At 42.7% G+C, this 24815-nt stretch overlaps 3 protein-coding genes across 6 annotated transcripts; 2 read left to right on the top strand and 1 right to left on the bottom strand.

The window, feature by feature from the left end:
* The first annotated feature begins 1860 nt into the window (after positions 1–1860).
* Positions 1861–3587, top strand: LOC104441925 (50S ribosomal protein L7/L12). 2 transcript variants are annotated; one of them, XM_010055189.3, is made up of 2 exons: positions 1861–2015; positions 2434–3587. In XM_010055189.3, exon 2 carries the CDS (start codon positions 2567–2569, stop codon positions 3164–3166), a length of 600 nt encoding a protein of 199 aa, XP_010053491.1. In that variant the 5' UTR covers positions 1861–2015; positions 2434–2566; the 3' UTR covers positions 3167–3587. The 2 variants fall into 2 exon arrangements, with proteins under 2 accessions (XP_010053491.1, XP_010053490.1); XM_010055188.3 differs by having other exon boundaries at positions 2431–3587.
* A 3305-nt stretch (positions 3588–6892) lies between these two features.
* LOC104441924 (probable aquaporin TIP-type) lies at positions 6893–8157 on the bottom strand. The gene is made up of 3 exons (NM_001302718.1): positions 7964–8157; positions 7546–7796; positions 6893–7451 (listed from the first exon to the last, which is right to left on the bottom strand). The coding sequence occupies exons 1-3, from the start codon at positions 8088–8090 to the stop codon at positions 7077–7079; spliced, it is 753 nt and encodes a 250-aa protein (NP_001289647.1). The 5' UTR covers positions 8091–8157; the 3' UTR covers positions 6893–7076.
* A 3669-nt stretch (positions 8158–11826) lies between these two features.
* LOC104441923 lies at positions 11827–23969 on the top strand. 3 transcript variants are annotated; one of them, XM_018872301.2, is made up of 17 exons: positions 11827–11981; positions 12099–12165; positions 13411–15032; positions 15151–15287; positions 15360–15627; positions 16547–16893; positions 17097–17566; positions 17754–17806; positions 17882–17989; positions 18071–19812; positions 20527–20635; positions 21158–21338; positions 21663–21730; positions 21811–21926; positions 22060–22917; positions 23348–23445; positions 23525–23969. In XM_018872301.2, exons 3-17 carry the CDS (start codon positions 13421–13423, stop codon positions 23529–23531), a joined length of 6174 nt encoding a protein of 2057 aa, XP_018727846.2. In that variant the 5' UTR covers positions 11827–11981; positions 12099–12165; positions 13411–13420; the 3' UTR covers positions 23532–23969. The 3 variants fall into 3 exon arrangements, with proteins under 3 accessions (XP_018727846.2, XP_010053487.2, XP_010053488.2); XM_010055185.3 differs by having other exon boundaries at positions 16547–16917; XM_010055186.3 differs by having other exon boundaries at positions 12099–12192; positions 16547–16917.
* The last annotated feature ends 846 nt before the right edge of the window (positions 23970–24815 follow it).

Genomic DNA, 24815 nt, shown 5'->3' with positions numbered 1-24815 from the left:
AAGCAGAGGCGGCGCCCCCGCTCCCGGGCTTCAAACCTCACTCCGGATCCATTCTCTCGCCGTCGTCGAGCCTGAGTCGGGGTCGAGGGAGTCGAGACGCTGGAGTGGACAGGGAGAAGAGAGTGAACGAACTCTGAAAGTGAAACTGAGGGAAGTCACGAGAAGAGACGGGAATAAGAGAAGTGAAAACCAATTAGGGTTTTTCGGTTCCGGTTCCTATTCCAGAACCGGAACCAAACCGGGAACCGCCGTTCCCAAAAATATAGAACCGAGAACCGGAACCTCGCTCCTTGGAACCTGGAACCGAACCGGAACCCGGTTCGGTTCTCCGGTTCCCGGTTCTACCCTGGAACCACGCTCACCCCTAAGCAATAGCACTGCACAACATAGATTAGTAGACTTCAACTTGCCTCAAGTCCTACGATGTTAACGGCGAGGGGTTTGGTGTGGTGGTGTGGCAGATGCGGCTCGAGTGGGACGGCAGCTACGGCGCGAAGTGGTGGTCGGTAGTGAGGTGCAAATCAGAGGGTGGGAGAGTTCCTAACTTAGCCTACTGAAGGTTTCGCTTGATAAAAGAAATCCAAGCTGCCGAGAGAGAAGAAGAGGCGGTGTCGAAGAAAATGAATGAAGCTTGCTCTGCCATTTGTCTTTACCGCCCGTTGATTCTATGAGTCAACAATCGCGAGTCTAGTGGCGGCAAGAGGAGGAGACAGCAGGGGAAACGTGGCTGCTCTTGGTGGCCTTCACTTACTTGACTCCTATAGTCAACTAAATGGGACTCGGTGGCAGCTACGAAGCGACGACGGCTGGGGATTAACGTGGCCGTCCACTGAAGTTTTTGGCTGCCACCCGTTCCTCTCCATGCACGGACGTGCCCCTCATTTAGTGGACCGCATGGGTAAAATATTTTCCTCTTGATTGACTGCCGAATGGACTTTGCATGGACTGCTGCACGCCATTTTGCATTTTTCATGCAAGATGTGGGGGTTCTTGTTGTTGACTAATTTCAAAGAAGAAACGTGGCTGCATGGAGGAGGGAATTTTACGTAGCTGCATGGCCGAAAAATGTGGCCGATGGTGAGGCCGCTCGGAATTAATATCGGACGTGTGCATGGCCGTTCGACTAGGGAGGTACAAGTTTTAGGGGATGTTGGTCTCAGTGGTGGCGTTACACAAAGAAACTTTCGACGAAGCGATAGGTTATGCAATGATCGAATTGTCTTGACGCGATCAAGGCGCGATTACGAAGGTATAACCTACGATCATCTCATAACGTGATGTCTGGGTCCAACGATGATGATGACGAAATATCGCCTGTAAATTGTACCAATGAAGGAGTGTGTCGATACTCCCGTCAACCTGTGACGAGTAGTTACTTATTTGGGGTCTGACGAAAACCCGGATGCCACACGCAGCCACCGGAAAAACAGAAAGTGAAGATTGTATGGGATTGTCCCACTACTCCAGGTCCCTTAAATATTCTTTATCTCAATCTTCAGTAAAAAGATTGCTCATAATTTGATAAATATATCTAGTTATGTAAAAAGCAATTGGACATATATAAAATTTAAAAAAAAAATCATCATAAAAAGAAATTTCTACGAATGAAATTTTTTTATTCACGTAGGTGTCACATACCACAGGTCATATGAAATTACTAAAACTACGTATTCTTGCCCCACAAAAAGTTCAATTCTCATTTTGGTGGATAAATATTTGCAAGAAATCAAACTGACTCCACATCTTTTATTAGGCCCATGGGCCATGGGCTGGGCCAGATCTGACGATTCGGGCCGGGCTACCCGGCCTCCTAGAGATCCCGGGTTCGAGACGAAACGGGTCGACGACGGCGCTCGCATGGAATTCGACTGAAAATCTCAAACCCCCAATTAAACCCTACGTCAAGCTCCTTCTCCGTTCGCCTTTCTTCCATCGCCTTCGGTTCCTCCTCCTCGACTGCGAGACTCCGGCCGGTACTTCGTCGTCGACCGCCCATTTGGCTTTGCGAATCGCAGGTAAAGACCTCCTCTCTCTCTCTCTCTCGCCTCCGTCGCGTGTCGCTGCCCGTTCTTGGGTGCTCGAATCTGTCGGGCGAAATCGATTCGTGGTCGGACTGGCGTGCGCATTTGCGGTTATCCCGTGTTTGCTCGACCCAATTTGTCTTGTATGCGGTGTGCCGAGTGTACGTGCGTGGGGAGCTAGGAGATGTGGTTAAGTAGTGGGGATTTTGCTGGGTTTTGGTAGATGGAGAGATTTAGAAGAGTAATTGCGGATTTACTTGATTCTGCAATGTTGCTTGATCTGGGTTTTGATTTTTAAGTGCTCGACTATATGTCGGGTGTCGATTTAGTTTGTTTTGCGTGCATGTTGTCTCCTATATCTGGTGTGGTCGTGCTGAAACTCATCGAAAAGTCTTTCGTTTGTCTGAAGAAGGAGCCGGCGAGGAGATTGGAGGCGAATTTGATATCCAGGCGGAGGCAGAAAATGTATGTCGCGCTGAGGATGGTATTACCATAAGACTGGAATTATTCGGGATTTTGGCGAGTTGCATGAATTGTTGTCTTCAATGAGACTGCAAAGCATGAAGCTTGATTTAGTTGTCAGATCTGCATATGTTCGGCTCGGTCTCAGGGGCATCACGGGGCCTTTGCAAACGCGCTCGTTCCAACATGATTTTGTCCCCAGAGATCCCAAAGCCAAGCCTAAGAAATATAAATACCCGGCTTTTTATGATCCGTATGGCCCTAGACCTCCGCCCTCAGATAAAATCATACAGCTTGCCGAGCGTATAGCTGGACTGCCAGCTGAAGAGCGTGCCCAAATTGGGCCTGCACTTCAAGAGAGACTAAAGCATCCCAAGATGCAGACGATCTCTACTGAAGGCATGGATCTTGGCCCCCAAGGAGGAGCAGGTGCAGGATCCGCCAAGGCTGAGGAGAAAAAGGCAGAGAAAACGGCATTCGATGTGAAGCTGGAGAAATTCGATGCAGCTGCAAAGATTAAAGTGATTAAAGAAGTCAGGGCATTCACCAATTTGGGGTTGAAGGAGGCTAAGGACCTTGTCGAGAAGGCCCCTATTTTGCTTAAACAGGGTGTCACCAAGGAAGAGGCAAATGGCATAATAGAGAAAATAAAGGCTGCTGGAGGAGTTGCAGTGATGGAATGAGAGCTCCAACACGGAATTGCTGTCAAGAGCAATATGGGTTTGGACTTTTTGTTGAGATATTCTGGACAAATTATGACCATCTGATGGAATCAAGAATTGCAGGATGGCATTCAAGTTGCATTCATCTGAATACCTAGCTCAAACTTGCTATACAGGTGGAGTAATTCGCTTGAATTTTGGTTTTAACATGTTGTAAAAGTCTTCATGAACTGTTGTAAGTTTCTTGCTAGATGGGGAAAAAGGTGGGCGGCTGGTGTCGTAATAAAGAACTGTTGCTCCCGGGGCTTGATTGGAACCAACACATTCTACTTTCATGGCTGTCTCCGTGGTATATATTCTTGCACTGATAATGATGCTCGAATTGTCTAAACAATTTTAGTTGGATTGATGAGATCAAACTCTCCTTTCTTTTTTCTTTCTTTCTCTCTTTCTTTTTTAATAATCTTGGGGATAGCATTATATTTGCCATTGGCATGATGAGACAGTGACAGATATTATATTCTTTCAAGTGGATTTGTGCGCTCTGTGATGTTTTTAGATGAGTCAAGGACAAGGTGGCTAGGTGAGGGTTGTTGGTCCATGTCGAGGCCCTGGGAAAGACAGGGGGCAACTGCGCCCTTTCGATGCACCAAATTATGAATAAGGAGTAAAATCCAAGCACACAATAAGTGAACAGAAGCCAGGTCCCAAGCACTATATGCTATTTATGGATAGGCAACCATATCATTTTCTCGAAAGAAAAAAGGAGGCTAGATCTGCATGCTAGTCATTTGCAAACCAGGAGGATGTGCAGAATCGGATACCGGTAAAATCTGTATGCTGGCAACTTGAAGACAGGACGGGCAAAACTGGGGTAATGAGAGTACATTATGTGACTCAGTGGAACATTCACTCTTGCAATTGGCAGCATCCTCCATCTAAGATATCCGTACTTCTCAGTATCTTTTGCCAACTGCATAGAGCAGGACAACTTTCATGCAGGTTCCCTGGGTCACAAAAAAAAAAAAAAGACGACTCTCATTAGGTGCATGCAGAACGAGTGTTAATAAACGAAAATAGATGACCAGCGGTCGCTGCAAGAGCATTTGTGATCCTCGAAGCGATGAAACATTCTGTCGTCTCTAACAATTAGTTCCCTACCTACAATTGCTCTTTCGCGATGTGACGATCACTACAGACCCGAAGGTTCTTAGCTATTGTGAGTTGCTCGCTTCAATAGAGCAAAGCTTGATCCTTCGCCTCTTGATCAACGTCACGAACCACGTATCCTGTTTCCAGTTCTTAATCCCCTTCTTCCCGCTCTTATATTTCTCGTCGTCCTCATAACGAGTTGGATCTTAGAGCTCTGCTGGTTTTGTTTTTCTCCTCAAGCAGGTTGACTACAGAGCGCCGACTGATAATGCTTGAAGTGTGTAAACATTTCAGTAGGATTGATAAGAATACAGATTGTTTGCCATCGGAACGATGGGAAAGTGAATGGATATCGTATTCTCGCCATTGGTATGAACATGCTCTTTGTGATGTTTGTAGAAGAGGCATGGCATTGCGAGGGTCGCCTAAGAGAGGGCGAGAGGTCCCTTGATTGTTGTTTAGTGAGAGTTGCCGACCCTTGTCAAGGCCCGGGCGAAGATAGGGCAGCTGTGCCTTGCCATTGCACCAGCATGGACCTGGCCGGGTGTGCCGTACAGGTTGGTTTAGTTGTTGCATGTCTGTAGCTCTAGCTCTGACGTGATGTGCTGTACATACATGTGCCCCATCATTGCACAAACTGCTGAGTATAATGGACAACTCTATAATATCATTTCCACATCTTCTATTCACTATTGCGGCGGGTGCTCAGACAACTTAAGGATTCGAGCTCGTTAGGGATGGTATGCTAGAATAATAACCGATCGATACGTGGATCGGTTAAGTACATAAAAATAGTATGACAATCTGTCATGGCAAAATGCCAAAGTGAAACAGTGAAAATTATCTCCAAAGTTAGATAATAAAAAATGACAAATCATCATTATATAGAATGGCTTTCGATTTTCGTTTAAGTTAATCATGATAGATTTGTACCCATCTGTCTATTATTATCATTATTACTATCACGAAGTTCAAAAATGGTTTATATTATGTGTTTAGAAGGAAAAAAAAAAAAAAAACAAAACTTAGAATTTTGCTCGCTATTTCAATTGCCAAAACATGTTTAAAAAATTTGCCAAAATACTTATACTAAAAGAATGATATTTCTTTTAGTGTCATAACCACTTCCTCCCTCACTTAAAAGGCGATTCCAATAAATGATAATATTTAGTATTTACGTTTCGAATTGAGAAAAAGGAAAAAAAATAATTCACATATCGTTGTGATATGTATACACACATATACAAATATCTAGTTATATATATTGGAAAAATTATTATTTTATTATGTATAATACAACGAATAGAGTAAAAAGTAGGAATAACTATAGAATGAGGTATGATAATAGAATAAAATAAATTCAAAAACATTGCAACAATAATCCAAGAGGCCACATCACCCTTTCACTACTTCCATCCGATTCATTTTATAAATTTTGAAACATAAATATTAGGAAATTATCAAGAAGACACGTAACGTCTTTCTTATCTAACTTCGTTTTATGGAATATTCACATTTTGTTTTAATATGGTTTTTCAAGTAGTGGCAGTAGCAGATTAGGTAAAAAGTAGAAGTAATAGAATAAAGTATAAGAGTAGAATAAAAATAATTAAAATCATGAAAATGTCATTCAAGAAGCCACGTTTTCCCTATCTGTTTTAATACGGTTTTTCAGGTAGTGGCAGTAGATTAGGTAAATTTATTTTAAGCTAAGTTAAACAACTCACCACCAAAGTGTAGGCGCGACATTGCGAATGAGCGAAAGGCACGGAAAATTATTAGAATTGGTGCGTGGATGGTAGTAGAGAAGTCTCGCAAGTTGTATTAGAGGTTGGTGGAGAAAAGTATCAAAAAAGTCCAAAATCTATTACATTGATACCAATTCAGTTCTAAATCTTTTAATTGGACCAATTTATTAAACATTTTTATATTTATATCAATTTAATCTATCTTGTCAATTTTGGTAGGGCGGTGCTAATGTGGATGCCACCCCCGATGACTAAATGCTGATGTGGCAATTTTTAATTTTTTATTAATTGTTTTCTTTTCTTTTTCCTTTTTCTTTTCCTTCTTCTTCCTCCTTGGACTTTCTTGGTAGTGGCCGGCAAGCCTTCGGCAAGGCTCGTCGATCACTAGGCGAGGGCAATGAAGCCCTCGTTGGTCACTGGTGAGGGTTGCGACCCTCACCTGATCTCGCCCTGGCCTTGTCCCTGGCAAGGCGAGCCTTGTCCAAATTTACTAGGCGAGGTTGGGTGAGGGCCATGATGCTTGTCGACCACTGCCAAGAAAGTCCAAGGAGGAGGAAGAAGAAGGAAAAGAAAAGAAAAAAAGAAAAAAAATGAAATTAATAAAAAAATATTTTAAAAATGCCACGTTAGTGTTCGACCATTGGTTGGTGTCCACGGCAGCATCTACCACCCAAAATGACTGTATGGACTAAACTATTTTTAATGTAAAAATGTTTAGAACTAAATTAGTTTAATTGAAAGGTTAATGACTAAATTGGTACAAATGTAATATATTTACGACTTTTTTGGTATTTTTCCGGAGGTTGTTATTGTTACCTCGAGGAATCGTGCTTTCATTAGGCATTGTGAAAGTTGGCATATTCAATAAGAGTCTAAAGTGATTTCGCTATACAATTTGTGAATTTATTAAAACAAGAACAAGCCGAGAAGCAAGAAGCAAGACGCAAAGCACAACGATCACGAGCAAACAGGAAAAACCACCCAAGTACTGAAAATTAACAAACACCCGAGCACAGGAGCTTCTTGTTCTCTCAAGCATAGTCCTGAGAAGCGGGGACCGAGGCGTAGGACCCGATGAAGATGTCGCCGTACACGAGCCCGGCGAGCCCTCCCCCGACGAGCGGGCCGACCCAGTAGATCCAGTTCTCCGAGAAGTTGCCGCTGACCACGGCGGGCCCGAAAGAGCGGGCGGGGTTCATGGACCCGCCGCTGAATGGGCCGGCGGCCAGGATGTTGGCGCCGACGATGAAGCCGATGGCGATGGGGGCGATGATCCCTATCGAGCCCTTCTTGGGGTCGGCCGCGGTGGCGTACACCGTGTAGACCAGCGCGAAGGTGATGACGACCTCCATGACTAGGCCTTCAATCGCGTTCATGCCAGCAGCAACTCCATGGGTTGGTACGCTCTGCAACATGGATAAGAGGAGTTCCATAATTTATTTTATTTTATTTTATCTGGTGGATGATCGAAAGCTGAATCGTCGGCGAGTAAGTACGTACCTCGGTGCCGGTGACGAATTTTAGGAGGAGGCAGGCGACGATCGAGCCGAGGCATTGGGCGATCCAGTAGAAGATGCCAGTCAAGATGGTGATGTTGCCTCCGACGGCCAACCCGAACGTGACCGCCGGATTCAGATGGCCGCCGGAGATGTTCGCCGCGATGGATACCCCCACAAACAGGGCGAACGCGTGGGCCACGGCCACTGCGACTAGCCCGGCCGGGTCCAGGCCTGCATCCGCCGTGAGCTTTCCTGAGAGAGCACAAAATAGACTCCTTCAAAAACCAATCAATTACAAGACACATACTAATTTATCAACAAAGAAACTTGAATTTTTCGACATCGACACAAGCGACTTAGGAACAGAACGTGCTTAAAGACGTGACAACATCATGCGAATGTGGTCATGGTGCACTTGCCATAAGCGATGGCGGACCCGACGCCGGCGAACACGAAGAGGAGGGTCGCGATGAACTCGGAGAGATAGCTTTTCAGGGACCCTACGCTGAAGGAGTCACCAAAGCCACCGAACGCGAGCTTCACCATGTTTGCTCGATCGAAAGAACTAGAATCAACCACTTTTAGAAAGAGAACTCGCTTAGCTATGCTTCGCAGTGAGCTTGTGCGTCAAGTCCGGCGAACAAGACGCGCATATATACTCGCCCTAAAGGCATCCTTTCGAATAGTGGCTTTCTTATTTTAATCCATCTCCTTAATCTTTTATCAGGCTAATTCGAGTATATATTAGCTAGAGATGGACGAGGAGGGCACAGCCGGCACCGGCCAATGGGACCGGGGATGCAGTGGAGCGCGGTGGTTGGGCGCCGACCAACCGCCGATGAATTCTTAAATGTGTAATAATGGGCGATTATGGGCATAAGGACAACCAGCTTAACTAGTAATTTACGTGCAACGAGACAAGCGAGTCCCTGTCGCTCTTCCGGGAGATTATTAAATGCGGTTTTAGAGGGAATAATTCGCGGAAGCAAAGGACCATCGACCCTAATCATGTTCTTATGTCATTTTCCTCGTGACATGAGAATGGACGCGCCGAAGGGCTATTTGCATGAATAAAATAGCGGAAAGGTACGATCGAGATAAGCACCACTATTGTCCACCATCCTTTCATGAAGATATGGGGAATGGGAATGGTAATGGAATGGAATGGAATGAAGTAGAGCGGGCCGGGCGAGTTGCCCAACCTTGCCCCCACTGTTCTTAGAGGTTTGCCATCCCGATTCATGTCAAGTTAATTTCTTTATCTCGGCTTCATCTTCGGGGGCATAATGAAGGTATCTAGTTTGCCTATCTCAGTATCTAGTCTTAATGCTCTATGATAAAGAAATGTAACACAGAGACGATGAAAAATTTATGAAAGTCATGCAGAGTGAGGGAATGACTTACCTATAAAGCAAACATCATATGGTTAGTAGATAGAAGAACAGACTGCAATGACTCATTTTAGAGGATTTCCTTCCATCAATTATGCATGGGATAGGAGGTTGAAACGACTTACCTAAGTCTCGCTTGTGTTGATCTTTAGTGTAGATTTACTTGTCATCGGCATCTACTACTAGTCGATGAACTTTACTAGCGCACGTAACTTCACGATCCTGAATTGACGGTCCCTTGAGAGCTAAATATTTTTCATTAGCGAAGAATAAACATGATCAGCCGGCAAATGCCTCGCGCTTGTTTGGGCCTACCCAAGTCTATTGGGCAAAGTTGGGTGAGTTGGGCTAGCGATTCCTGTTTGAGCCTAACCTATCTACTGGGCCGTCTAGGCCCATTTGGTTCTACATGGAAAACCTAAAGATTTTTAAGCATGAGGATGATCGGACAAGGACTTTCAGGCCGAGTGCTAGTTCCGGCCAGCCCGAGCCTTTAGTGAGATACGGCCGCGGAATTTTCCTTAGCTGGCTCGCCGGCGAGTATAAAAAAGTTAGGCCTAGAAGAGGAGGATGTGTCTGTGCTTTATCTCCATGGGCAGCCCAACCGTTCTGAGGGAGACGAAGGAGAGAAGACTACCACCGGGTTGGGCCGCTTCTTTCTCCCTCAGCTTGTCGAATTTTTTTATTCTTATTTTTTGGTCGGGCAACTTGTCGAATTTGAGAGTTACATCCGTGCCAATAAATCCCAAGTGGTGAGCACTTCTGTCTTTCACATTCAAAGCCAACCGTGAAAAATTAGAGTGCATTTTTTCTGTCTACGTGCTCTGTCACTGCCTAAAAAGGGGGGATGTTTGTTATTCACGTCGGGATTCCTTTCGTTTATTTATCTCGAAACTAACGAGGAACTCTCTAACTAACAAAAAATCCTAATCTTTCTATTGGTAACCATCTCTCTCCCAAAAAAATCCCTTCAAAAAAGCTTGCTTTGCTTTACTTTTATTTTCTGGGCTTTGAGTTTCTTTTTTTCTCCTCCTTCCATCTAATTTGGCAGTATTTTTTTCACCTCATTTGGTGTCTTATTTCTCTCATTTTTTTGTTTTTCTCTGCTGGCTGTGGTGAATAAATCTACTTACGGTTGAAAATTTTGTAAGAATGTCATCACTAATCTCGCCAACAAGATGTATAGGACATGGTTCTATGACTTTTATGGATTCGATAGAAGCTCTTCTCTCACCATTTGGATCCAATTCTAAATTTGGGAGCCTTTCTCTTACAATCTAAATCTAAATCTAAATTTGAGAGTTTTTCACTTTCAATCTAAATCTATAAATGGGAGTTCCTTGGAAATGTTTGATCTATGCCCGTTTGAAATGTTGTTCTTGTAGTGGTCTCCATATGGCAATGGATTTGAGGGAGCTAAAACTAGGTGTACACTATGAGCCATAGTCTCAAAAGGGGAAGATTTTAGTGTGTGCTTATTACTGACAGTTGGGATTATCACTACTAATTGTTTGTTGATTTTATCACAATTTAATTATTTTAGATGAGAGGATGCTCAAAGCTATAGGTTGTACTCTTTTTATTTGATGGGTTTTGCTTTGTTTTGCAGCTCTTTGGGATATACTTGAATGCTTTCTATGTTCCTATCGTGTTTGATCTTGATAGATGAATGAAATTTTCTTTCGATAAAAAAAAATTCAAAACTCTCTAATTTGATTTAATCATAACTAACATTGAATAAGTAGTTTGTGAAACTATAGTTATATGACTACGATGGATTACAAGGAGGCTTGATTAGCTAATACTTAGGGTTCATTTGTTTAAATGAAAATTGTTTTCAGGAAATTATTTATTGACTCTTTGATATTTGGACGAATAACAAATAATCAATCTATAGAAAACATTTTTCAAAACAACAAGTTTAAATTGAGGGAAATAACATTTCATTTTGGCAATAAGGTAATCACTTTCCCTAATACATCAAACAAGTAAAAATTAACAGTTTTCCTTATAAATAATTTTCTCATATCCAGAAATCTTCAGTGAAACAAGCGCACAATTTATTTTGATTCATGATTGTACCTATCATCACAGTTTACGAATCCAACGACAGGAACAAACAAAATAGGTCACAGACAAACAAGCCGTCAACGGTGGTGTCGCCGTTGGTACGCTCAGACGAGAAGAGGGTCGCCGGAGACCGTTCTCGATGTTTCATTCGCGACGGTCCCACAGCCGACGGAGGAAAGCAAAGGGAGAGAAGGCAGGCCTTTGCGGCCCAGCTCTCTTTATTGGGCCAAAATTTTGGGCCGCATGGCCCACCGGGCCCAAACAAATCACTATTCCCGTCGCCCCAACCTTTCTCGGCTTCAGGATAAGAGCAAACCTGACAAAAGAAAAAAAAAAAGAAAAAAGATACGAACCGTTGCTGACTCTCAACCAACCGTCCATCGCCACGTGTCACCACGAGGCGCAGCCGCGGATTTTTATTGGCCAAAGGGCACGACGAGCTCGGCCCGGGCGCGAGATCGGCTGCGACTCGGGAGTCCACGAAAGCCTCCCCACCTCGCCCATCACCGCCGTCGATCACACGGATCTCGCCTTCCGGCCAGTCGCCCAAAGCGACGTGTCGGACCTTTCCGCTCGCGTCCGTCCGATCTTCGCAGGCGGGTGGCCCCAGTCTCTTCAAATTCAATCGCGTTCGCACATTTTTTTACCCCTACCTGCGCTGAAAACGAGCACTTTAGAGGAAAATTAAAAATATATAAAAATAAAACGGGAAAAAAGGGGCAGCAAAAAAGAAAAAGAAAAAAAAAAGAATTGGGGAGAACTCGAAACAGAACAAACATCACTCATGCTCTTTCTATCTCGCACTGACCCTTTTTATTTTTATTTTTATTTTTTCCTCTCGATTTCGGGCTTCGACCTTTCCAACCTCTCTCTCTCTCTCTCTCTCTCTGTTTCTGTTCCTCTCTCTCTCTCTCTCTCCTCGCCGTTGATTCGCCGAAACCCTAACTCCATCTCGCCGGAGATTCGAATCCCACCGGTGAGTTCACTTCTCCTCGTCGGAGGTTCACCTCTCGGTGTCCTATTTGCTGCGCGTCGGCTGACCGTGTTTTTCTTCTTTTGGCCGGCGCTCCGCCGTGTGCGTGGACCGTTGCAGATGACCGTACGATTAGAGCGAGTTGAGGATTGAGCGGGGGCTGGATTCGTTCGCCGGATGGAGGGAGGTAGCGTCTCTAGACTTACTTGTTCTGGTACTGTTCATTTCCTACTTTACTTACCGAAAGCTAGAGCAGCGCGATTGTGTGCTTTTGACTGTTTTTGTTTGACGAGTGTTGGAAACTTGAAATTGCCGGCGTGAGGTCCTTTCCCGTTCTGTCTGCGGGGCGCTCTTCACATTTGGATTTGATGATTGCTGTTTTTAAGGCTTGGACCTCGTCTTAGTGTGGTAGTGGCGGTCTGAAATTGTGGTTTCTTGCGACTGGGTCTGGGGAAAGTATTTGGCTGGGCGAGCGATGTTGCGCGATTGTAAATTTAGGTCCTATTCGTCTCTCTTGTGTTACTGGTGACTGAATTTGATCATTGGGGCGAAGTAGGAGTTTTGGGCGGTTCGCTTGCTGCTCGAATGAGCTGATATCAGTCATCTTCGTATGCTCTTGCCAGTGGAGAGGAAATTCTCTTCTTTAGCACGAGATAGAACGGGGCTTTTTTCTTGGGCCTTGGCAGTGTTTGAGTTGTTTCTTTCCCAGTCGGTTGTGCCTCGACCTAATTATTTCCAGCGGCATAACCTTTCCTGATGTTTGAGATGTAATCTATAGGAATGGTATGTGTTGTCATCAGGGATAAGAGGTACAGAGTCATTAGTGTGTCGACTTAGCTGCAGTGTCATTAGTGTGTCGACTTAGCTGCAGAGTCATTAGCGTGTCTCTCTTTTTGCTAATCTGTAGTTACAAATTAATTGAAGGGTCAGATATGGAATTTCTTGTGTAGATGTTCATGTTGTGTTTCAGTTTGCATGACTGCTGCATATAAGTTTGTCTGTGTTATCTTGTGTTAATCTAATTTTGAACTAGTGTACGGGTGATGGACTTTATAAGTAGCATATTTCTAGCTTGGCATCTAGTCAGACTAGCTTAAGAGGGCTGAACTAACTCTGTTTGGTCTCGCGTGTGCAACAACAACCCATCCTTTTCCTGTCAGAGACTGCGTGATGGCTAATATTGCCAGCTGGTGAATCCATATCTTTTGTGAATTTTTCTGAGGGAAAGGGAATTGCTTTTAAATACTCTTTTTTTTGTAGGTTGGGATTTGCTGGAAATATCTTTCTGATTATACTTTTCGTTAGTAAATGCTTAAGATGATTTGGCATGTCGGTTGTTGCATGTGTATTTTTTCTCATCATTTTCAGCTTACATGTAATGTGACCACCTTCACTACCCTTTCTCTTTCCCCCCTTGCTTTACCTTCTCTAGGTTTATACCCATGGATTATGATGAAAATGATTTTCAGAGCCAGAATCAGCATTTAGCTGGTGAGGGGAATGCGAAATTTTCTCCTGTATTACAGCCATATGCTCTTTCCAAATTTGATTTTGATGACAACCTGCAAGGGCATCTGAGGTTCGACAGTTTGGTTGAAAGTGAGGTTTTTCTTGGAATTGCAAATAACGTAGATAATCATTGGATCGAGGATTTCTCTCGTGGAAACAGTGGCATAGAATTCAGTACATGTGCTACAGTACCCTGCTCAATAACCAGGCATAACAATGTGTGGTCTGAAGCAACCTCGTCGGAGTCTGTTGAAATGTTATTAAAATCTGTTGGGCAGGAAGAAAATACACTCAATCAAACCACCATTGAGGCAGCAGATGCCTGTAATCCCGCTACCTCTACAAAAGAAATGGAACGTAATTTGACACATGATGATAGTGTCTTTTCTAACTCAGAGGAAACTGTTAACCCACAGTCGGCTTTAGTACCAGATGAGATTTTACAAAACTATTCCAATATAAAGGAGGCCATGGTAGATGAGCTAGCTCAAGTTGAAGTTGCATCAAGGACTCATAGTGAATCATTTGTCGGTGGAATGTCAGTTGACGTGGATCCAAGTGCTCTGGATGGAAACTCTGGAGCTTTTAAGGCTGAAGGGAGTTCATCCAATAATGACAAATCTGATGATAAAATTCAAGGGGAGGTTCATAGTTTGCAGGGTAAACCTTCTAATGATAGTGCTCAAGAAGCTGGTTCTTCTTTGGATGTACAAGGTGATAATGTAGTTAGAGTCACAGATCATGTCACGATGAGCCGTAACAGAGTGGAAAGCCCAATTGCTCTAAACCAGGTAAATGTCGCTGTTGAGAAAGTTGATGGTTTACCGACAGACACTGATGTGCCAGGGGAGGAGATCCTTGTAGTGAGCATGGAGGAAAGAAGAAATAGCGAGATATCAGCTGACAATGCAGTTGAGATTCCAACCTCCCATCTGGATTGTAATGCCAATTTGAGCTTAAAGGGGCAATATAAGGAGGAGGGAAATGCAGTTGGAACTGGTGTTAGTACAGACCAGGAACCTTCTTCTACCAGACCACGGGTAATGGAAGGATGCACTGGTGATGCATCTCCCAGTATTTCTGTTCAAGCTAGTACAAGTGAGGATATTGTTTCTGGTAAAGATGCAGGAGCTGTTGAACAGTTGAAAGCTGAAGGCAAAAAGGATGTAGTAGTTGTTGAGCCGGCAGTTACTGGATCAGAGCACTCAATGGACTCCAACCAGCGGGAGATGATAATGCAGACTGATACCATAGAAAAGAACGATGATATATCAGATTGTAATGAACAGCAAGCCAAAGGCTCTGCTGCATCATTGCAGCAGGTCGATGATGAGAAAGTCCTTGAGAAAGATAGTGAGGGAACTAATGGTGTTTCTGGCCTTGTGACGGTAAGCTCTTTGCCGAGACAACACGAGGAAACACAAGCAAGCGGTTCATCAAAAGATGCTGACGGTAGAATTGGTCAACAAGATGTGAGTGGTGAAAAATGTAGTCAGTCTTCTTCTTCAGTTGAAATCAAGCAAGTAGAGCGGGAAAGTGAACCAGGTGATTTGAATGTGTGCTGTTTAGTCATGGAGTTTTCTATTTGTTTGATTGTCATTACTGCTCTAGCTTGAATCATCAATTGCCACAGAAATTGTAAGATAACCATTTAGTTAAACAGGTAATATTTCATTGTCTTCGGAGGATAACGACAGAAAGGACGTTCATCATCATAAGGAGGCTCAGAATTCATCCGGACAGAAATTAGAATCCATGGCAACAGATAAATTGGAAGAATGTGAAATTCGAACACACACTGTAAGTTTGCCAACCTTGTTGTTAGGTTCCTTAACATGTACTGATCTGACTCGACTTTCTGCATCTATAAAGGATGCATCTCCTGGAACTGCTGAACAGCAGTCATCTGAAACAGCTTCTCAGGTCAAGCCTGTCTCAGACACTGGTAATACAGATATTCTTGGTGCATCCCAAGCTGCAGTACCTACAGTGGTGGATCATGAAACTGATAAAGAACCCAAAGCTAGTCTTGATTCTTGTGAGCCCATGGTGAAAGAGAGTGATCAAATCGCAGCTGTTCCAGAAAAACATGGGGACACGATTGTAGAAGAAATAATTGAGAAGGATCTTAAGGATTCAGGTAGTTGGAAACACCTTTATATGGGCCATCCTGTGATATTTTTTCCTAAGCCAACTTATGCTGAATTTTAGCAGAATATTTGTATTTAAAGCTTTAGATACTATGAATCCTAGGGGTGTTAAATCTTCATCCCGTCTTCGGTGGCAGTACTACTTTACGTATAATATCACTCTCCAGGTTGGTCATGCCGTCCAATTGCCATGTTTGTGATGAAGCCCTGTCTAATCTTCATTCTGAGGAGTGGTGACACAATACCGGTGGACAGCTTTTTATATTATAGGAAGCAGGCTACTTGGTGCTTCTGCGTTCTAAATTCTCTGTTCCCTTTTAGGCATTTCAAAATATAGAATATATTTTTGGCTGGAAGATTGAAGATGAGAAAATGAGGAAACAGTTGCATATATCTTTCACAAGCTACCTCAATCACGCAATTTATTTAGAAAGTTAAATTTGTAAGCATTATTCTTTTTTTTTCACCTGTCGAATTGAAGTGTAGGAGACAGTACCACTGGTGAAATGGTAATCAGGTAAGAATCAGATTGATTCTTATTTCTGGACTAGCATTTGTCACTAGGGTCTAAAGTTTTGTTGTGGGGGATTTAAAGTAACAATGGACCACTAGCTATCTCTTTGGAAGCCTTTTTGCACAGATGATAGCATCTCATTTTAGAGTTTGAGTGTGAAAGGAAGTTTTGCCAGTGAACTAGTGCTCGTCCTTTTCTTTTCCCCTATTGTTTTTGGAGAACAACTTATTTTTTTTTTTTTTGTTTGGGTCAAGTAGAACAACTTAATTGAGAAGTGTGAATAATGGAGTTATAAAGCTGCTCTTAGATATACTATGGGAAACTGCTGTCATCTTCTTACTTTTGGTGCACTCTCTCTATCTCATATATTCTGACTGATGGGTTTCTTGTTGCAGAGGATGTTTTAAAAGCGTCAGAAAGCTTTCCGAAATCTTCTCCTTTAAGTGAATGTCATGTGAGATCTCGTGCACAGGAAGATGAAATTGATAATGCAGATAGTAGCAAAGCTGAATGCAGCTCCCCAATTGTCATAAGTAGCAGTGAGCTTTCTGAAGATGTAAATATAGAGGAAGCAGATAAGAATTCTTCACATCAAAACCTTTCATCTTCTGAGGCCAAGGATTCAAATGTATCGGTGGATCAAAAAGGGATGGATGCAGCCAAAGATGAAAAGAGCTTTACATTTGATGTTGGTGCTTTGACGACAACTGAGGGATCAAAGAAATGGCAACAATTTCCTGCTGTAAAAGATTCCAAATCATCTCCAGTTCGTTACTTGCTTCTCTTTGTTGTTTAATTCTGTTTTATGGCCTCTTGTTGATAATTTTTCCCTAAGTGCCTGAATGTATTCATGTCATATTGTCTCCACAAGATGCTAGATGGATCTTTAACATGCATCCAAGGTAAAAGTATAATAGTCCTTATCATGATTTTTTTCCTTTGAAGATTGTAGAGGGATCTCCTTCAACTCCAGCTTTAGTCCAAGTGGAGAATAAAGTTTTGCCGCCTAATACTACTGCAAGTCCTAGAAAATCAAGGGATTCAGTACGAGGACAAACGAAAGACACACCTGAGCGTAAAGCAAGGAGAACATCAAGTAAGGCAGCAGGAAAGGAAAGTGCTAAAAAGGGAAATTCTGCGAAAGTGACAGCTGCTTTAAAACAATCAGAAGCTGGGGCACCAAGCTACCGGTCCTTGAGCCCTTCTGGAATTTACCAAGTTGTCCAGTCTAATGAGATGCAGCACTTTGGGCAGGTTGATGGCGCTAATGCCAAGCCATTTGGTGTCCTCAGTACGGTGGTTTCTAGTCTGCCTGATTTGAACACGTCATTCGCAAATGTGGTCTTCCAGCAGCCCTTCACAGACCTGCAACAAGTGCAATTGCGGGCACAGATCTTTGTTTATGGGTCTTTGATGTGAGCATTGCTTGTTGCGGTTTTTCTTTTTGCCTCAGTTATATCTATCCACTTGGTATCTTGAGTCTACTGTAGCTCATTTAAATGTGCTTCCCACCTGTGAAATTGTGATTGAAGTTCAGTCTGCTCTTTTTTCATGAGAATGGTTGAATACTGTTTATTTGTTAATCCCATTTTATTGCTGCAGTTCGAAAGTTGCACCCGAGGAGGCACACATGCTGTCTGCATTTGGGGGACCCGGTAAGTGTGGTTAGAATTTAGTTTCTCCTTGCTCTCATGTACAATTTATTTGTATTTAATGAGATTCTCTCTTAGATGGTGGTCGGAGCATGTGGGAAAATGCATGGCGTAAATGCAGAGAGAGGATACTTGGTCAAACAGTTCATCCGGCAAGCATCGAGACACCTTTTCAATCTCGTTTAGGTAGTATTTCGTAAATCAAGATGCTCTATACTCTTAATTTAGGTGCATAAGCTATGCTCTAATGTTATGATCTTGATGCAGCTTCTGATCAGGCAAGTAAACAGAATATCATTCCAAACAAAGTTACTCCTTCGCCTGTTGGCAGAGGCAGTAGCAAGGGTACACCTTCTCCTGCCACAAACTCCGTGCTACCTCTTTCTTCTCCTCTTTGGAATATTTCCACCCCTTCATTTGAGGCCCTGCAGTCTTTGCCTAAAGGAGCTGGTAGGGACTATCAGCATGCTTTTTCTCCAGTACATCTCAATCAAACTTCACAGCTGGGGAATTATTTTGGACATAGCACCACCTGGATGCCACAGACCCCATTCCGTGCGTCCTGGTCTGCTTCTCCTCAAACTTCTGTACTTGACCCAAGTGGTCGGTTCCCCTCGCTGCCTATGACTGAAGCCGTTAAACTAGCACCTGTAAAAGACTCTCCAGTCTCTCTTTCTTCGGCAATGAAGAATGTTGCTCCTGGTCCAGTCATACAGGATGCAGTTCAGGCTAGTGTTCTCCCTGGGAGCTCTGTTGCATCTCTTGATCATAAAAAGGTGGCAGTATCTCCTGGTCAGCCTTCTGCCGAACCAAAATCCAGGAAGAGAAAGAAGGCATCAACCTCTGGGGATCTTGGCCAGATCACCTCCCACTCCCAATCTCTAGTGGAACCGGGTTCCATCACTACTCTGACCAGCCATCAGTCTGCATCTGTCCCTGCGGCAAACATCACTGGCTTCTTGTCTGAGACCTCCATGGGAAAACATAATGTGTCTGTGCCTTCACCAATCCCACTCGGTAATTCTAAAGCAGGAGAGCAGGATAAAAAGAGTGTATTACCTGAGGAATCCATAATTAAAGTGAAGGAGGCCAGACGGCAAGCAGAGGATGCTGCTGCATCCGCTGCTGCTGCTATTGGTCACAGTCAAGAGATATGGAATCGGTTGAATGAGCAGAAGGATTCTGGTCTTGTTGCAGCTGCAGAAGTCACTCTAGCTTCTGCAGCTGTTGCAATAGCAGCTGCTGCTTCTGTTGCAAAGGCGGCGGCTGCAGCTGCTAGCGTTGCATCAAATGCGGCTTTGCAGGCCAAACTTATGGCTGAGGAAGCATTGAATCCTAGCAGTACTAATCAGATTTCGAATGATGGATTTTCTCTCTCTACTCTTGGAGTAACAAAAAGTTCCAGTTTAATGATTGTCGCTGCAAAGGAGGCTGCCAAGAGAAGGATCGAAGCTGCTTCTGCTGCTTCATTACGAGCTGAAAATCTAGATGCCATAGTAAAAGCTGCTGAGCTGGCTGCGGAAGCTATATCACAAGCTGGAAAAGTTGTTACGATGGGGGATTCTTTGCCAATATCTGAACTAATAGAAGCTGGACCAGATGGTTTTTGGAAAATGCCTCAAATTTCTTCTAATCATGGGGCAGAACTGCATGATGGAAACGGGGGGCAGTCGAACAACAATAATACTTACGTTAAACCAGATGCTTCCAGCAAACAATTGGCAGTACCTGTCCAAGATAAAGGAACGAGTGGCAAGCAGCTTGCTTTACCGCCTACTTCAGGAGAAAGTTTGAGGGACAAGTCAGAAAAGCATGGGAGCTTGACGGATGGAGTCTCGAGTTTGGTCAACTCTGATGGAAAGAATTTTAGAGGGCTGAAGGGTCGTAAGGCATCTGACTTAGCTGGAACTACTGGAGGAAATCATGTATCTGCTGTCAGTCATGAGGAGTTTGATGAGACCTTGAGGACATCAAAGGAAAGTGGCATTGCAGAAGGCTCCCAAGTGGAGGTATGTTGAATTAGTGTTGGAAGGGAAGGGATTGAGTGTGTTACCTACATGGAAACAGCCCTTCAACTCAATCTGCTTTTGTGCATTGAAGATTTCTCTTTTTATAAAAGTACGAGGAGTTAATTGTTGGAAGCTACGCGTTGGCACAAGCAGAAACTTTTAGGCTGGAAATTGTGTTACCAATTAGAAATAAGCATATCTAACAGACCCTGTTTGTTTTAATAGCTAGCCTTGCGCCACGATAAAATTATTTTCCAAGCCAAAACTCATGAAAATCAATTCAAGAGTGACAAAGCCTCGTTAATTTAGAAGGAAGTTGAGTGACTCTAATTCGAAAACCTCCCCTCTTCTGAAGCTACATTCCCTTTCAAATTCTGTCCCATTTTATTAAAAAAGGTCTGACTTTCCAGCCATGATTTGTCTTTTTGGGAAAAGATGGATTATTCCTTAGGAACTAATCCTGTCTCAATTGTTTGGTTTCTTGCTTTAAGCAGTATTGGAGTTTAAAAACAAGTTAAGTGTGCCAAAGTTTGTTTGTTCCACCAATTAGCAAAAATGGCCCTCCCTTTTTTTCATTGTCTCTCCAGTCGACTGTTGGTTATGGTAAGCATTGTTAGGCAGTTAGGACACAAATTTAGAACATTCCTAGGAAGGTGTTTTACTCATAGACATCAGCACAAGGGTTTTCTTGATCAACTATGATTTCACCTGTAGGTTTTTAAAGATGGCGATGGGTACAAAGGCGCATGGTTCTCAGCCAATGTATTGAGCTTGAAGGATGGGAAGGTCTATTTATGTTACTCTGAGATTCCATCGGATGAAGGTATTCTAGTACACCTTTTAAGAAAAATTGATGATTGTGGATACCCGACTTTTTTTTTTTGAGTTTAAAGTGATTGGTGAATGATGATCATATGGGCATGTCACGCCACATCTTGCTTTGAAATGTCTTATAGAAGTATTTTGATCTATTGACAGTGATTATGTTGTGTAAAAGTCTTGCTTGACCCATTAGGTCCATGGCTTCCTAAATGTCCTAGGCTGGCTTTGTATATTATGACATTCATATATGCTGGTATCAAATGAGATGAATTGTGTTAGTATGCATAGTCATCTTATGCCGGAAAGTTTGTCTATTAGTGGGCATTGGGAACAGCTTTATGTCAATTCGGATTTCTTTTCATTTTTGAGCAAGCTTTCTTAGAATTACTAAGTTCGATTGAGCTCTATTCTCATAGTTATTTGGACTTTTCCAGTAATAACTGCTAGTGGTGATTTGCCTGAAAGGGCTTACTTAAGGATATGTATATGTTGATATTAATTCTTCAGTTTTGCCTATGTTCAGGTACTGGGAAGCTTAAGGAATGGGTGGAGCTTGGAAGTAAAGGAGATAAAGCGCCCAGAGTACGCATTGCTCATCCTATGACCGCCATAAAATCTGAAGGAACCAGAAAGAGACGCAGAGCAGCTATGGGTGATTTTACATGTTCTGTTGGAGATAAAGTTGACGTGTGGATGCGAGACAGGTTTGCAGTTTCATTTAGATATTGATTGCCTACCTTGTGATGCTCTTACAATGATACATCCTTGCTGCTCCTCATTTTTCTAAAAGCTAATATTTTGAATTTTGGTCGTTTTTGGTGTTTCCTTAATGCTTAATTGAAATTAATTTTTCCTCCTTATGGTTGGTACTGGGCCACATTGATAATTAGTTGCATATATGCTTCCTGGAAATGCCAAGGAAGTATGATTGTCGTTTCTCATTAGAAATAGTTTTTAATGGTCCCTTTTCATCTCTATTTGACATGAATCACTAAGCCTCTTCAACTTTCTTTCATCTTTTTTCCCAGCTGGTGGGAGGGAGAGGTCACTGAGAAAAGCAACAGAGATGGAACTTCAGTAACAGTCCATTTTCCAGGCATGCTTTTCAAGTTTGCTTTGTTACCGTACGGAGTTTCTGTTGCCTCCTGTATATAACCTTTTTGATTTTGAATGCAGCTCACGGAGAGACTTCTGTCGTTAGAACATGGCAGATTCGGCCTTCTCTTATGTGGAAGGATGGGCAGTGGATTGAGTGGTCAAGTATGAGAGAGAATGTTCAGACCAATCGAGAGGTGTGCCTTTTGTCCTTTTGTGGCATATTTTCAACTCTAATTCAATTTTTTTAAAGTTGATATGAAATCTAGTTTCACCAAAGTTGCATTTTCCTCTGCCTAAAGAAAATTGATTCAAACCTTGAGCTTCCAGGGGGATATGCCTAAGGAAAAGCGGGCAAAGTTGGGAACTCCGCGGCTAGAATCCAAAGGTAAGGACAAGGTACAGGAGATTGTACAAATTGTGGAACCGGAGAACCCTCAAGTGGTTGAATCTTTGGATCTAACAGCCAAAGAGAAAGCTTTTAATATTGGTAAGAAGAATACAATTGAAAGTAGGATGGACAGATTAAAATCTGCAAGGACTGGTTCACGAAAGGAAGGTTCAAGAGTGGTAATTGGTGTTCCAAAACCTGGAAAAAAGAGGAAGTTTATGGAAGTAAGCAAGCATTATGTTGGTAACCAGAAGACTGATGAGTTGAATGACTCAGTCAAACTTGCAAACTATTTGATGCCTCAGAGAAGTGGACCTCGTGGATGGAAAATTTTTTCTAAAGATGATACGAAGGAAAAAAGACCGGTTGAATCCAAGCCCAAGATTCTTAGGTCTGGAAGATCACAAAATGTTCCTAGTAGAACAATACCACAGAAGAACAATTCGACAACTGCTGGTTCTTCCTATGGCACGCTTCCTGGAATTAAGAGCAAGGATTCATCTGACCATGATGAAAATGCATCAGAAAAGCACAACTCAATGGAACAAGGATCATTTTCTAATAGTGAGGGGGTGACAGAAGGTCCAGTCTCTTCTCTAGTTCCTTCATCGGATGCCAGTTCTCTGAAAAGGAATTTCACAACTAGTGCTAAAGCTGAAAGGGCTAATAAAGGAAAAGTGCCTAGTGGCAAATTGGCTACACGTGAGGACAAATCTTTCAATGGTAATGCCACAAATGCAACCTTCGAATCTGTTGAGCCTCGAAGATCTAATCGTCGAATTCAGCCCACTTCAAGGGTAATTGCTTGATTTTTTGCTCTTTTCTTATTGGCATTGTGTCCTTTTATCAACGCTTGTTTTTTCGTAACTTCTCATTTGACTAGATGAGTTTCTGCGGTCATCTGTAACTAATACTTGCTGGAAAGGAACACATGAATACCTTTGCGTTCACATGTGTATACGCATTCGTGCAATTCTGCTGCTAATAAGTGTGCCTTTAGCAATGCTGATGACCTTAATGTAATTTTAATGGTGAGGGTTGGGCTTGAGATTGAGATTGAGACCTGGAATCAGTGTCAGGGGTATGTTGGTTTGGTGGTTTGGGTAGGATAGATCATGCATGTTGCTTCAGATATGATTTAAGACTGCTAATATTCAGAATGATTGCCCGGAAAGGAAGTCTTTGAAATTTGTCCATCTTTTCTCATTTATATATTTTTCCTTGCAGTTATTGGAAGGCCTTCAGAGTTCCATGATAATTACCAAGATGCCATCTACTTCACATGACAGAGGCCATAGAAGTCAAATTAAGGGCATTGGTAAAAGGTGAAAATTCTGCATGCAGCACTGGCTCTATTCTCTTATCAAATATGAATGTGTCCAATTGACCGCTTGATTATGACAGGGAATGACCATGGTTAAGGAAGGCTCAAGGACAGCAAGATTTAATCGGGTTTTCTCTATACAATACAGCACATGCTCTGTGTATATTTATTGTGGGTAGAAAGCTAGGGAACAACAATTGCTCTTTCAAGTTAGTTTGAGATCTAGTGCCGTAGTGGAAAGCTAGTGCTTAGCAGTGTTATATGAATGCTGGTCGCTGTGAATTTTCTGAATTATTGCTTTACTATTATTAGCCTTTTTTTGTTATGAATAGGTTGTTTTGATTCTCCGGGTAGTATTGTTGGTAACTGTCGTAAGAATTCATATGCTGGTGATGACATTTCGTTTTTTTGCAATTTCTCTTGTATCTACAAATAACATTGGACAAAGCCAGAAGTCAGGGGTTCTTCGATTGCCCCGGGTTGCCACTCGGCTTCTTCAAATGTGAGCCATTCCGTTTTTGTTCAGATGCATGATTTCTGATGTGGCACGATCATGTATAACTCTTACCCGAATGGCTTGACCACGAGATTCAAGAAACCTTATCTGTATATATTTCGTTTATAGGAAACGAGGACATTGTTCTTGTGGCCGAAGAAATCATTCAAGATTGACAAGGTCCTAGCATGTCCGAGTAACTAGGAGTGATTTCAAAGATCATTAATTGCATATATGCGGAGTAAAAGTATGCCGAGACTTTCTCAGCTATCATAAATGAGCTGATGATGTTCAAATTAATTAGCACGAGTTGCTGTTATGTTATTCTTTGCAATTTCGCACGGAATATGCGTGTCAAGGTAGTCGACCTATTGCATACGGTGAAATACTATGCTTTTGTTGATCAGTTTACGGGATCATCGTCAAGAGTTGATGCACTGTGCCATGGTTTTGTGAAGTTGCGTTTCATAACGCAAAATGATTTTGTCAATATTATTTAGTGAAAGCTTATTAATAGTTTAGTCTATGAGTAGGTCGAACTTATATGCAGATACGAACGCATGATAAAAACAGAGGTTTTCGCGTGAACATAACGGAGATCATGCATGACTGGTCTCTCTAACCCCCCCCATCAGGTTCTCTGCATTTTCCTGATCCTGAAGAACTAAATGAACGTCCGTCTAATCATATGCCTCAAGGCGAGTCAAAAGATCAAGGGATTGTCGTGAGTTACAAGTCGAACGCACGACTCGTCTCAATCGAAGGCGATTTTCACTGGGGGGAAAGATTGGAAAACGTGGGACTAGCCATCGGAACGACCTAATTTGGTCAACCAACGTAGTATGCCCCAACTAAACCCGACCAATCAAAGCGGC

The sequence above is a fragment of the Eucalyptus grandis genome, chromosome 4, assembly GCF_016545825.1.
Source record: "Eucalyptus grandis isolate ANBG69807.140 chromosome 4, ASM1654582v1, whole genome shotgun sequence".
NCBI classification, from domain to species: Eukaryota; Viridiplantae; Streptophyta; class Magnoliopsida; order Myrtales; family Myrtaceae; genus Eucalyptus; species Eucalyptus grandis.
The sequence above is the reverse complement of the archived record's forward strand: the minus strand, read 5'-3'. Positions and strand labels throughout refer to the sequence as shown.